The sequence below is a fragment of the Delphinapterus leucas genome, chromosome 15, assembly GCF_059928025.1.
Source record: "Delphinapterus leucas isolate spDelLeu-1000000601 "Yukka" chromosome 15, BTC_Dleu_Yukka2, whole genome shotgun sequence".
Lineage (NCBI taxonomy): Eukaryota > Metazoa > Chordata > Mammalia > Artiodactyla > Monodontidae > Delphinapterus > Delphinapterus leucas.
Genome location: NC_143143.1, coordinates 22262115 through 22275998, shown reverse-complemented (window position 1 = coordinate 22275998; position 13884 = coordinate 22262115). Strand labels below are relative to the sequence as shown.

At 39.3% G+C, this 13884-nt stretch overlaps 2 protein-coding genes across 5 annotated transcripts in view; one reads left to right on the top strand and one right to left on the bottom strand.

The window, feature by feature from the left end:
* Nucleotides 1–13884, bottom strand: part of ERI2 (ERI1 exoribonuclease family member 2) — a 53191-nt gene that overhangs the window by 16809 nt on the left and 22498 nt on the right. Inside the window, exons 10-11 of one of the 4 annotated variants that reach the window (XR_016387797.1) lie at nt 9257–13883; nt 2–8615 (exon numbers count right to left, since the gene is read on the bottom strand). The exons of 2 other annotated variants lie outside the window; for them this stretch is intronic. Coding sequence is in view for 1 of the 2 variants with exons in the window: in XM_089896048.1 (XP_089752174.1) it covers nt 13849–13883 (35 nt within the window). In the remaining variant the exon portion in view is untranslated. Of the gene's footprint in view, nt 1; nt 13884 lie in introns of those variants that run through there. One more of the 4 variants, XM_089896048.1, reaches the window with a different exon arrangement.
* Nucleotides 1–13884, top strand: part of ACSM3 (acyl-CoA synthetase medium chain family member 3) — a 28681-nt gene that overhangs the window by 6190 nt on the left and 8607 nt on the right. The window contains 7 exon segments of the mRNA XM_022588617.3: nt 5798–5998; nt 8595–8738; nt 8865–9021; nt 9294–9373; nt 11325–11451; nt 12365–12410; nt 12413–12444. Coding sequence (XP_022444325.2) covers nt 5798–5998; nt 8595–8738; nt 8865–9021; nt 9294–9373; nt 11325–11451; nt 12365–12410; nt 12413–12444 — 787 coding nt within the window.

The following is a 13884-nucleotide window of genomic DNA, read 5'->3' as shown; positions in this document are numbered from 1 at the left end:
AAAAAGCACAGTGGCAAGGTATCAGGAAAGAAAGTGACAGTTCTCTAGAAACCAAACTTAAACTCACGGAAGATTGCAATCTGATAGAGAATTAAAAATAGCTGTCATACAGAGTGAAGTAAGTCAGAAAGAGAAAAACAAATACCGTATGCTAACACATATATATGGAATCTAAAAAAAAAAATTGTCATGAAGAACCTAGGGGCAAGACGGGAATAAAGACACAGACCTACTAGAGAATGGACTTGAGGACACAGGGAGGGGGAAGGGTAAGCTGGGACAAAGTGAGAGAGTGACATGGACATCTATACACTACCAAACGTAAAATAGATAGCTAGTGGGAAGCAGCCACATAGTACAGGGAGATCAGGTCAGTGCTTTGTGACCACCTAGAGGGGTGGGATAGGGAGGGTGGGAGGGAGGGAGACGCAAGAGGGAAGAGATATGGGGACATATATATACACGTATAACTGATTCACTTTGTTATAAAGCAGAAACTAACACACCATTGTAAAGCAATTATACTCCAATAAAGATGTTTTAAAAAAAAATGATCTATAAGAAAACTCAGAAAGTCATTTCAATGAGTTCAGGAATAAAATTAATGAGCAGGAGGAATATTTTACGAAAAGACTGAACCTCTAAAAAGGAAACAAATAGAAATTCTGGAGAAGAACTCAATAAATGATATAAAGAATGCAATAGAAAGCATTGAAAATAGAGCAGACCATATGGAAGAAAGAATCAGCAAGCATGAGTACAGAAATCTAGAAATGACCCAGGATGGAGAAGAGAGAAAACTAAGTTTTTTGTTGTTGTTGTTTGTTTTTTTAATGAATAATTTCTAAGAGAATCATCTCATTCCATTAGGAAAGGCAATATAAGGAGATGAGAGCGAGAAGCGAACAGAGAGTTTATTTAAAGAAACAATAGCTAGAACTTCCCAAACCTGGGGAAGGAACTGTATTACAAGTCCAGGAAGCTAATTACCTTAATTACATACAAGTCCAGGAAGTTAACTACCAGGAAGCTACTTACCCCAATGCAAAAAAAAAAAAACTTATCCAAAACACATTATAGAAAACTGTCAAAAGTTAATGATAAAGAATTTTAAAGGCGTCCAGGGAAAAAAGACAGTAACCTAAAAGGAACCCCCTCTAGACTATCAGCAGATTTCTCAGCAGAAACTCCACAGGCCAGAGGAAAGTGAAATGACATACTCAAAATATTTAAAGATACAAACTGTCAGCCAAGGATACTCTATCCAGCAAAGTTTTCCTTCAGATATAAAGGAGAAATAAAGGCTTTCCCAGGCAAACTAAAGCTGAGGGAACTCACCACTACACCTGCCTTAGAAGAAATGTTGAGAACTTCTTGAAGATGGTGGAGTAAGTGTACACGGCACTAATCTCCCACCTGAACACATCAAAAATACATGTGGAACAATTCTCACTGAAAACTAATTGGAAACTGACAGAAGGACTCCTGTACAACTAAGGCTGTAAGAAAGACACACACACAATTGGGTAGGATGGGAAAAAAAGGGATTGGGTTGGGACCTGTGCCCCTGGGAGGGAACTTAGAGGAAAAGGGAGATTCCTTGGGTGGACACCTGCCCTAGGGAGTGAGTAGGTCAAGCCACAGACTGGGCACCTCAGCCCTGGGGACCTGTGGAGGAGACAAGACCCACTGGCTGCTTGGAGAGCCACTGGGACAGACAGAAAGCCTGGAGAAGCTTGGATTCCACTTGTGAGGAGAACACAGGGGCTGGTTTGCCCGCAGGCAGGGCAGAGAGAGGTCTACCCTGGTGGCTATCAGGTTTGGGGAGACCACCTCACCGTGCACCCCAGCCCAAGCTGACCAGCTCCCCCTCACTCCACACCACAGCATGGCACTACATCTAGGGCAACCATAACAGGGAAAAGACACAGTGATGGGCTGCATCTGAATGAAGCCGCAGACACCTACATATACTAATGCATATATGTGGAATCTAGAAAAAATGGTATAGATGACCTTATTTGCAAAGCAGAAATAGAGACACAGACATAGAGAACAAATGTATGGATACCAAGGGAGAAAGGGGTGGGGTGGGAGGAATGGGGAGATCGGGACTGACACACATACTCTATTGATAACTGTGTATAAAAGAGCCAACCGAGGGGAACATACGGTATAGCACAGGGAACTCTACTTAACGCACTGCGGTGTCCTAAATGGGAGGGAAGTCCAAAAGGCAGAGGATATATGTATATGTATGGCTGATTCATTTTGCTGTGCAGTAGAAGCTAACACAACATTGCTAAGCAGCTATACTCCAGTAAAATCTAATTTAAAAAATCAGAACCACAGTAAGACATCACTGTACACCTATTAGAATGACTATTATCAACAAGACAAGGAATAACAAATGTTGGAGAGGATGTGGAGAAAAAGGAACTCTCATACACTGTTGGTGGTACTGTAAATTGGTGCAGTTACTATGGAAAACAGTATGGAGATTTCTTCAAAAAATTTAGAACTACCATATGACCCAACTATTCCACTGCTGGGTATTTACCTGAAGAACACAAAAACACTAATTTGAAAAGATATATGATGTCTATACATTTATACAAAATAACAACTGTGAAGCAGAAACGGGCATTTCATTTCTGGAAGTTTTGAACTTTTTTTTTTTTTACATGAAACTTAAATATTAGTAGGTATCCTCCTCAGAGAGGCCATCCCCAGCCAACCTATCTAGAACAGCTCCTCCCCCACCTTCACGCAAAGTGCTCATTCTTTATTTTTTAAAACAAATTTATTATCATCTGATATTGTATATGTGTTGAGGGCAGGCACCTCTGTCCATTTTGTTTTCTACAGTATCCTTAGCACTTAGGAAAGTGTCCACCACATAGTAGGCTTCAATATACTTTTTTAATGAATAAAGGTATCCACTGTATTTATAATTGTTACTGAGTCCAAGCTCGCTCTGCTCACTGCAGGACAGGCCAATAAATCAGGAGACGAGGTGTTGAGGCAACTAATAGAGACTTTTTTCGGAAAGCTGGCAGATGGAGAATATGGCTGACTATGGTCCCCAAAACACCATCTTATTGGGGTCTGGATGCCAGTTTCTTTTAAAGAACAGGGAGGGGGATGAGGTGAGGAAGTAAAGTAAAAAGGCCATTTATCTTGCAAAACATCTCCTCGAATGGCCTGCATTGGGGAGGGGATGTGTTAATTTCTTCTTTTCTGCAGCCATTCACAGGTGGGCAGGGTCAGAGTGTCTCTCTGTGTGCTGAACAAAGGCACTTTAGTTTAACAGTCAGGCAGGGGGGCAGGGTTCCCTGTGGCAGGCCATTATGTGTGCTTACAGCTATAGACAGTGATTATAATAACAAAAGCAACGAAAAGCAAAAGTTAAAGAAACAGATCCAACAAGGAGTCAGAATTGGCTCTTCCCTGTTACACAATCATCTAGGACATCACTCCAGAGCAATACCAGAAGATTGTTTTATATTTAAAGTAAACAGCGTAATGCTTCCCAAATGATAATTTGGATAGGAAGATGTTTAATAGGTAAGACTGATCACTGTTAATAGATTCCTTTAAAGATATTTTAGGAATTATGTATTGGCAGAACTTAATTATCTAAGGGTAATGTGTTTAAATAAAGTACTTCTCCTTGGTCATGGAAGGTCAACAGTGGGTTTGTTGTAAGTGCCTTTAAATTATGGAAAAGTGTTGGCCATGGCAGGCTTACTACTTATCTCTAGGTGCAACATCTCTAAGGAATAACCTTGGAGTTAAAGCCTCATAAAAATTGCTGCATTGCTTTGATTAGAAAGGGAAGATATTCTAAAGAACCTTATGTTTTGGTCCTGGTTGTCTGTTTCTTGAAGGACTCCATGGGAGGGACTTGTCCTTTCCAAAATGGAAAGATGAGCCAGTGTCAAGAGTCCAAGAATGGGACTTCCCTAGTGGCTCAGTGGTTAAGAATCCTCCTGCCAGTGCAGGGGACACGAGTTTGATCCCTGGTCCGGGAAGATCCCACATGCCACAGAGTAACTAAACCCGTGCACCACAACTACCGAGCCTGCGCTCGAGAGCCCGCAAGCCACAACTACTGAGTCTGTGTACCACAACTACTGGAAGCCCGAGGTGCCTAGAGCCTGTGCTCTGCAACAAGAGAAGCCACTGCAATGAGAAGCCCACGCACTGCAACGAAGGGTAGCCCCCGCTCACCGCAACTAGAGAAAGCCCGCACGCAGCAATGGAGACCCAACACAGCCAAAAATTTAAAAATAAATAAAAAGTTTTAAATAAATAAAGAGTTCAGGAATGACCAGATATATGTTCTTCAAAATTCCTTGACTGCTGTGTCACTAGGAAGAAGAAAAACCATTATAAACTAAATGCCTTCCACCCCTACTTGAAGGTCTGGAATTTGAGTGGTGGAATCTGGAACACAGATAGAGACAGAGATAGAAATATGATACAGATATAGATATATTCTTGAAAGTCCATTAATCCTTAGAGAAAATAATAGCTAAATTTTATTCAGTACTGTTCTAAGCTCTATATGCATTTTAACTCATTTAGTCCTTAATAATTCTATAAAGAAGGTAGTGTTATTATAATCCCCATTCCACAGATGCAGAACCTGAGAATCCCAGAGGTGAAGTAGTCTTGCTCAAGGCCAAGCACTAAGAGTGTCTGGCTCCAGGACACACTCTTAACCATTACACTACACCTTACAGTGTAATTTACAGCAGGTGGGGAGTAGAAGCACAGAAGAGATAAATGCCTCAATCCTTCTCTTTGGAAAGAAACCATAAAATATTCATGTATGTTTTAAGAGGCACTGAACCAAAGTGGTTAAATGTACAGCTCTGAAGTCAGGCTGCAGGGTTCAGTCCATGCACTGCCACTTGCTACTTCAGTGATCTTGGGCATATTATTTATAGGGTGGAGTAAGAATGCCACCTGCTATATCAGCAAACAAAGGATGTTGTGGCCATCAAGCCATCAGCCACTGTAGCTGCCCCTGATGGTAATGCCCTGAGGGAACTCAGGATGGGAAAGAAGAGGATCTTGGCCCTAGACAGTTGAGGTGCCTATCAAAGGAATGATTTCAGTGAGCCCAGACTCTTGCATCTTCCCATACACAGAAAAGCACTAAATTCATTAACTTGAGATGTCAGGTTTTCTTTAATTAACAGTAATCTTTTGATGTTCCAACTACCTGGTTTTTGTTGTAAAAACCACCCCTATATATCCTGGCTTCTCCCTTCACTCTTCGGAGCAGTCCCTCAGAGCTATCTGAGAGGCTGCTCCCAGGCTTACATCCTGAGAAAGTCCTCCCAATAAAACATAATTCTCAACTTTCATGTTGTGTATTTTCTTTTTAGTTGACAACAGCTTTTGAGTTTTGTGGGTTTTGGTAGGGATTAAATGTTAAAACATGCAAAACACTTAAATAGCACCTGGCACTCAAAGTCCTAAATAAATGTTGGGTAATATTACTTTTCAATCAAAACCCTCTTCAAGCTGAATGTTATGAATGGTCTCCAGATAGAAGATAATTATCCAGGATTTAATACCCTTTCATGTTAGGTCAGAAGGGTCATAGACTTTGAGATCCCTTGAAAGGCAAAAGCATAATAATGAAAGGAAGACAGACACCTTGCCTAGAAAACCAACTAACTCACTCTGAGAAATACAGAATGTACATGAGTTATCTACACTACCCTAACATGGTGAAGGAAATCCTTTCTAAACATTTTCTTTTCTTCTCCTTTAGGGACAGTTTTAATCCAGGAACCACTCAGATGACCCAGAAAGACATCCTCTACCGACTACCATCTTCAAAATCAAAGTGCATTATTACCAATGATGTTTTAGCTCCAGCAGTAGACGGTGTTGCATCTAAATGTGAAAATCTGCACTCCAAGTTAACTGTGTCTCAGAGCCCCAGGGAGGGATGGGAGAACCTCAAGGAGATGATGAAGTGAGTAGCCATAATTGTTGTAGAACAGCTTCCCAAGAAGAAACGCAACATTGATAAGACAGTCAATCCATGACTGACCAGAAAAATGAAAATTAAAACGATAGACAACAATTAAATTATTGGACTCTTGACAAAGGGAACAACTGGTGATTATTCCTGCACTTATAGTGCAAAGCTCTGAGGCAATAAGGAGCTGGCAGTGTTTTTCATAGGTTGGGATCTCAAGGGAGCACACCCTAAGACAGAGATTAGTTGTGTAAGAAGTTTGTTGAGGAGTTATCTTGCATTAAACGCCTGTGAAAGAAAGGGAAAGATGTGGGATTGTACTTCAAAAAAAGCCCTCAGCCAGCCTACTGAGATCTGTGGAGTTTGGATAGCCCTTCAAAGCTCTGCCCAGCTAAAGCAAGAGGTCCTATGCTGATCAGTAACTGGGTATGGGCTGTCCTTAGGAGGCATGACCTTGAGGAAGGCAGCTGTCTTCAGTCAAGGTAGTATCTAAAGAAGGATCCTAGCACCTGGAGGGAGTATGTTTTAAATCCTGAAGCAGGATCTAGGAGATGCATCACAGCATCAACCACAGAGCTGTTATCTCCCAGGGAAATTGATCACAGTCAATCCTTCTTTGTAGGCTGCATCATTCCCTTGATGACAGTAACATTTCTATCAGGTTATAGTATGAAGAATATTTAATGGATGCAATTATAAAACTGAATTATACTGACGTTCAAGCCCTGCTCTGGGGTGCTTCCTGGGGTCACTTGGAAATCTCGCCAAGTATTGGTTATATTTTAGCTTTAGGGTGGCAGCAAATTCCCTTTCTGGAATGAGCTTCCTACCTTTACTCAATGATTTTGGAGCATGCTGGCAACTATGGACTTGTTCCTACCTCTTCTAAAATAGTTAACATTTACTGAGTTATCAAAGGCCAAATTCTGTTCTAATAAAAATGTTATAATTGCACAATAGCTAACATTTATATGGCACTGATTATGTGCCAAAAACTAATCCAAGCACTTCAGATATATTAACTCATTTAAATATCATAACAACCTAGGGAGTAGGAACTATAATTATACAGATGAATAAGGTCAAATGCTAGGATCTGGCAGAACTGGGTTTCAAACTTAGGCAGTCTGGTTTCTGAGCCCACATACCTAACTGCTATGTATAATGCTTCTGAGAGACTGGTACACTAAACCTGCCTTAGGTTTCAAGAGTAACCATATCTATGATAGAAGTGATAGGTACACAGCTATAGTAACTTTTTTAAAGAAAAAAATTATGGAATTATAGCCTAAACATTTGGTTTATCTTTGTTAGGATTTAAAAATAGCTTTTCTATATTTCTCATGGCTGGATATTTCTCATTCATTCTCAGCTCAATATTCCCAAATGAAATTCTGTATGCTTCTTAGACACTCTAATGTGCAGAGTTTACCTCCCCTCAGCGCCCTGATGTATGACATGTATCAAAGCCCAATTATCCTTTGGAACCAAAATTTTTTTTCTCTTTAACTGAGGCCCTTCCTTCCCTAGGTGGATACTTAGATCCTCTTCAGTCTTATTGTTTACTATATTCAGAACTATGTAGACTCTTTTATGAGAAACAGAAAAACCATCCTTTTGAGGGGTCAGCAAATGTTTTTTATAAAAGGGATGGATAGTAAATATATAGGCTTTGCAGGCCATGCAGTCTCTTATCATACCTACTCACCCTTGCTGTCATAGTGTAGAAAGCAGTCACAGACAATATGTAAAAGAATGGACATGGTTGTGTTCCAATAAAACTTTATCTGCAAAAACAGAAGGCAGGCCATATTTGGCCTGTGGGCTATAGCTTGATTATCCCTGCCTTATACCATTAGCCATGACTTCTATTAACATACCCATTTTTTTTTAAATCACATTTTTCTTCACATATCCATGATTATAAGATCATAGAATCCTCTCTCTGTTGGAGGTATGATAAAATTCTTGAGTTTTTAAACTGCCTCAACTCTTCTTTATACAGTAAAAAGCTATGAAGTCAACTTGTTATAAATGGGCTATTGACAACAAAGTTTAGTTTGCTTCTGGAAAGCACCTTAAAAGATGCAGAGAGAGATGGCTTTTTTTTTTTTTTTAATATTTATTTATTTGGTCGTGCCGGGTCTTAGTTGCAGTGTGCTCCTTAGTTGTGGCATGTGAACTCTTAGTTGCAGCATGTATGTGGCATCTAGTTCCCTGACCAGGGATGAACCTGGGCCTCCTGCACTGGGAGCACAGGGTCTTAACCACTGTGCCACCAGGGAGGTCCTGAGAGAGGTGGCTTTTACCTTGGAATTCACCCTAAGTCACTGGGGCCTCATCAATGAGATGAAGAGGTCTGAGTAAATCCTTCTCTGTGGTAACAGTCTGTGACGCTGTATTTGGGACTTCCCTGGTGGTCCAGTGGTTAAGACTCTGCGCTTCCACTGCAGGGGGCATGGGTTCGATCCCTGGTCGGGGAACCAAGATCCCTCATGCTGTGTGGTGCAGCCAAGAAAAAATCAAAACTAAAACAAAAAATATGATGCTGTGTTTAACGTGCAGAATCATTGTAATTCTTTCTTCATAGACATGCCAGTGACAACAACACCTGTGTGAAGACAAAACACAATGAGACGATGGCCATTTTCTTCACCAGCGGAACAAGCGGATCTCCTAAAATGACCGGACACACCCACAGCAGTTTTGGTTTAGGATTATCTATAAACGGAAGGTACTCTCACAGAACTGTAGCTTGAAGTGTCAGTGCTACAAAGGTAATGATTCCTTTGTTGCTATTTTAAATTAGTTTTCATATATATATATATATATATATGAAGTCTGTTCTTTGTTTACCCAGGTTCTGGCTGGATTTGACCCCTTCGGATGTCATGTGGAATACCTCAGACATAGGCTGGGCAAAATCTGCATGGAGTAGTGTTTATTCTCCATGGATCCAGGGAGCATGTGTATTTGCACATTATTTGCCACGGTTTGAGCCAACTTCCGTCTTGCAAGTAAGGCAGAGCAAAAGAGGTCAACATTTAGAAATGCATTAGCACTGTCACTGACAGGACTGGTGAATAAAGTAACTTGCGGAAATCAGAGTAGACAACATGATTTAAAGTATTTCACGTCTGTAAAATCAATAAGCCTGAAAGGATATACAAAGCAAAGGTGTGAGCGAGTTTATGTTAGAATAAACCATGTTTTAAGTTGTGCTGTATCTACCACAGACATTTAGGCACTTACTAAAAATTGTGGTAAGACCACTTCTTCTAAATTGCAGACACTTTGCAAGTTTCCCATCACAGTCTTCTGTTCAGCACCAACTGCAGATAGAATACTTGTGCAGAATGATAAGACCAGGTAAGAAAGGTTGGTGAATGGGCACTTAGTGGGAGGAGGGGAGAGGAGGAAGAAGAAATATTATAAAATATTTTTTAAATATTATAAAATATTTTTATTTTATAAAATAAAAGATCTCTCTGCCTAGAAACATAGCTCCAGGCCAGTAGGTATGGGGTTTAGCAATTTCTTCTCCCCTTCCTTCTTGCTTACATTCTGTAAATGGTAATTACTATATCCAGGGCGGTTTCCCTCAAGCAAGGAGAGGAAAGGGAGGGTTCAGCCCAGTGGTTATGGATAAGAAGGTGTTTATCCTTTGTATGATGACTGCTACTTGAGCTGAGAAAATATATGTCACCCCTATTTAAAACCCTATCCCAGCAAACAGGAAAGAAGATGAATGTCCTTTATTACTGATTCCATTTGAAAGTGTGGATTGATCACTACTTTTAAATTGACTTTATTTGATTTTTGAACAGGAAACAATTCAAATGACATAAAATTCAATAGGTATATAAGAATATATTAGTGAAAGTCTTCCTCCATACCTTGTCCTCAGTCTCAGTTCTCCCACTCCCTGAGATCTACGCATGCACAAGCCAATATGCATATGTTCTCCCCCTCTCTTTTATAATTGGAACATGATATGCACACAGTTCTGACCTTCCTTTCTTCACCTGCAATACATCCTGGAACTGTGCTGTCCAATTTGGTAACCACTAGCCACATGTAGGTATTTAAATTTTAATTAAATTAAAAATTCAGTTCCAGACTATAGCTAATAATACTGTACAGTAAGTCCCCCACATACACGAATGAATTCTGTTCTGAGAGCACGTTCGTAAGTCCAATTTGTTTCTAAGTCCAATGAAGTTAGCCTAGGTACCCAACTAACACAATTGGCTATATAGCACTGTACTGTAATATGTTTATAATACTTTTCACACAAATAATATATAAAAAACAAACATAAAAAATAAAACATTTTTAATCTTACAGTACAGTACCTTGAAAAGTACAGTAGTACCAGCTACATCACCACTGCTTTTACGCTTGCTTCCGGACACCCTGGGCTTGAAATAAAGATAGTGTACTACTGTCCTCTATACAGTACTGTACGGTAAAGTACACAAAAGCACAAACACTTGTAGAGGATGAGCGCACGTGACAGTGTATGCCAGACACATGAGCTAACTTATGTGACTGGACATGCAAACACACGTTCACATCTTTGAAAGTTTGCAGTTTGAAGGTTCGTATGCAGGGGACTTACTGTGTTGCATATTTGAAGTTGCTAAGGGAGTAGATATTAAAAGTTCTCATCACAAGAAAAAATAGTCTTGTAAATACGTAGGGTAAGAGATGTTAACTAGACTTGTGCTGATCAGTTCACTATATACAAACATCAAATCATTAACGCTGTAAACCTAAAACTAATACAACATTATAAGTCAATTATACCTCAATGAAAAAAACTCAGGGCCTCAGTTGCACTAGTCATGCTTCAAGTGCTCAACAGCCACACGGGGCTAGAGGATACAATAGTGGACAGCTCAGCACAGAAATTTCTATCATAACAAAAAGTGCTATTGAACAGTACAATCCAGGAGCTTCTTCTTTTTTCTTAACAACTGTAGAGTGTTCTATTGTATAAATACTCCACAATTTAACCAGACAATTGGTAAACCTTTCATCACTGATTTAACATATTATGTGGTACCTTCCCTAGGGATTGCATGGCTTTTCTCTGCAACAAATCACGCCCCCGCCCCAAATAAAAGGGAGAAAAAGAAAAAAAATAAAAACTGGTGTTTCGGGAGTCAATTTATGGTAGAATGGTTTATTTTGCATTGGAGAAGGGAGTTGGGGGAAAAACGAAAACACTTTGTATGAAATTTCACTAGAAATAACCCTAATTTCCATTTTTTTCTCCATTTTCCTCCTAAATTTAACTCGTTATCTGTCTTCTGAGAAACTATAAGTTCAAAAGCTTAAAGCACTGTGTAAGTGCTGGGGAGTCAGTCAACTCTGAAGTGACTGAACAATGGAGAAACAGGACAGGTCTGGATATCCACAAAGGATATGGACAGACTGAAATGGTATACAGACTTCACTGAAAAGACAGGGCTGGACTCAATTCAGTCAGATGAATAAAAACCAAAGTGTTTATTATATCTTTGTGGTTGAGGGATAGGGAGGGAGTGGCGTGATTAGAAGAACAGTTAAAAAAAAAACAAACTTGAGGGAAGATAGTTGCAAAAAAGCTCTGTAACAGATACAGTTTAAATAGCCATTCATTGAGGAAAGCCACTATATAATTGATCAGGACCAGGGCACTAAAAATTTTTTTAATTAAAAAATACCAGATCTACAAAAAGATCTCCCCTTATGCAATGAGGAAATTTCTTAGGGCTACTTTAAAAATAGAAAATGCTGAGCTCCTTGTTACTTGAAATATTAAGTTTGCTGGAAAACTCCTTGATAAGCACACTCTAAAAAGGTTTATCTAAAGAGCTCGTAGAAATAAGAATAAATTCTAGAGGAAATGAATGACATAATAACAAAAGTGGTTATTATGTAGGAAAGGGAGGGGTAAAATGGAGCAGATAAGGGAAAGGATGAAAGAAATTTTTCAGTGTGTCTTTTTATAATGCTTCAATTTATGAACCATGAGAAAGTAGTACCTGGTCAAAAATTAGAATACCAAAAATAAAATAAAAACAAAAATTGACGTATTAAATAGAAACAGCATAACAAGTATCATGCGAAATGAGTACAAATGTTTTCATAAATATGGATACTTTAGCAATTATAAATTTACTTAGTGTTATAACTTTATTATATTTGTTTAGTGTCTATCTCTATACTTCATGAGAGCATAGAATTTGTTTTATTTTGAGCCTGATTCACAGTAAGTTCTGAATAAATATTTGTTGAATGAATGCATGGTGGATGAATGAATAAATTTAAGTTATTTGCCATGTTACTTTACTCTTTCTTCTTCTTAACTAGGTACTAATCTGTGGAAATTTTAAGGGAATGAAAATTAAGCCTGGCTCAATGGGAAGCCTTCTCCTGCTTTTGATGTTAAGGTTTGTACATCCCTTCCCAGGAAAATATTTAACAACCCAATCTGTTTACCACCTACCCCGCTTCTACTCCCTTACATTCCTAGTTTTGGTGATGATTATGTTACTTCTATGATATCTTAACTTCCATATAAAGATGGAAATGGGTTAGAAATGTTAGTTTGTCTCTTTTTTCTCTCAAAAGCAGTTCTTATGCCAAATAGTTCTAAGCATTTTATAAATAATAATTTCCAGAAGGAACCTATGAGAGACATGGCAATATTAGAACCGTTTTACAGATGATGCCCAGAGATGTTAAAAGACTCACCCAAGGTCACATAGCTAGTAGCTGCTAGTGCTGAGATTCAATCCCAAGGAATCTGGTTCCAGTATCCATACTCTTAACTGTGACACCACACTGCCCCTTCTGGTTAGGGAGCTCCAGACCTCCTAAAAGGGTCAAGTAGGCCAAAAGAGGCTACAGTTTACAATGGTTGCAGCGTTCTCTCTCTCTTCCTAAGCCTGCCTGGCCAGTTCCTGGCTGTCATGTAACCACTGCCATTTTCATCACTTGATCCCTAGGGGGCATCTTATTATCCCATCAGCACATTTTGTACAGGGTTAGACTTGTTCTCAGATCAACCCAGCCAAAGCTAAGTATAGCCAAAGGAACTTACACTAATACCTAGAAGAAAACAATAGCAACAAAAACACAAAATGGATGAGTTTACAGAGACCTCAGAATCAATCTTAACTGAGGGTTAGTCGTAGATGAGACCAATGTTTCCCAAGTTTATCTGATCATAAAGAATCACATGGGTACTTGTCAAAAATACAAATTCTCAGGCTCCTTCTCTAGAGAGCCTGATTCAATAAATTTAGGGTGGGATGCTGAAATCTGTGTTTTAATAACACCTCAGGTAATTCTTATAATCAGGTAAGTTTGAGAAAGTTTAGATGAGATTGGTTGCTGATGTCACTATTTATGGAATAAACCAGATGCTGGTTCCTTTCCCTCACTGTCACTTTACTATGGAACCTTGTCTAAAGGTAGGATTGCCTGATGGTTTTGGTCTGGCTCTGCTATTCACTAGCTGAGTATCTTTGGTTAAGCTGTTAAAGTCTGTTTCCTTATTTGTAAAACAGGGACCAGGTGAACAACCTGTCCCAGTTTGCCTGGGACTTACTTAGTTTTAGCCCTGAAAGTAGTACGTTCTGAGGATACACCCCCTGCCTTAGTCACGGGCAAATCAAGATGGTTGGTAACCCTAATAATAACAGAACTGATTTCATAGGTTTCTAGTGAGGATTAATGAGGTAATATTTCTAAAGAGCATAGCAAAGTGCTTGGCACATAATAAAGGTCCAAAAGATAAGCACTGTTATTATTCACCTCTCCCTGGAATTCCTTTCCTTTGAAAAACTTTTCTAAGAAGAGATGGTAGAGCAGCATTGGTTACATTC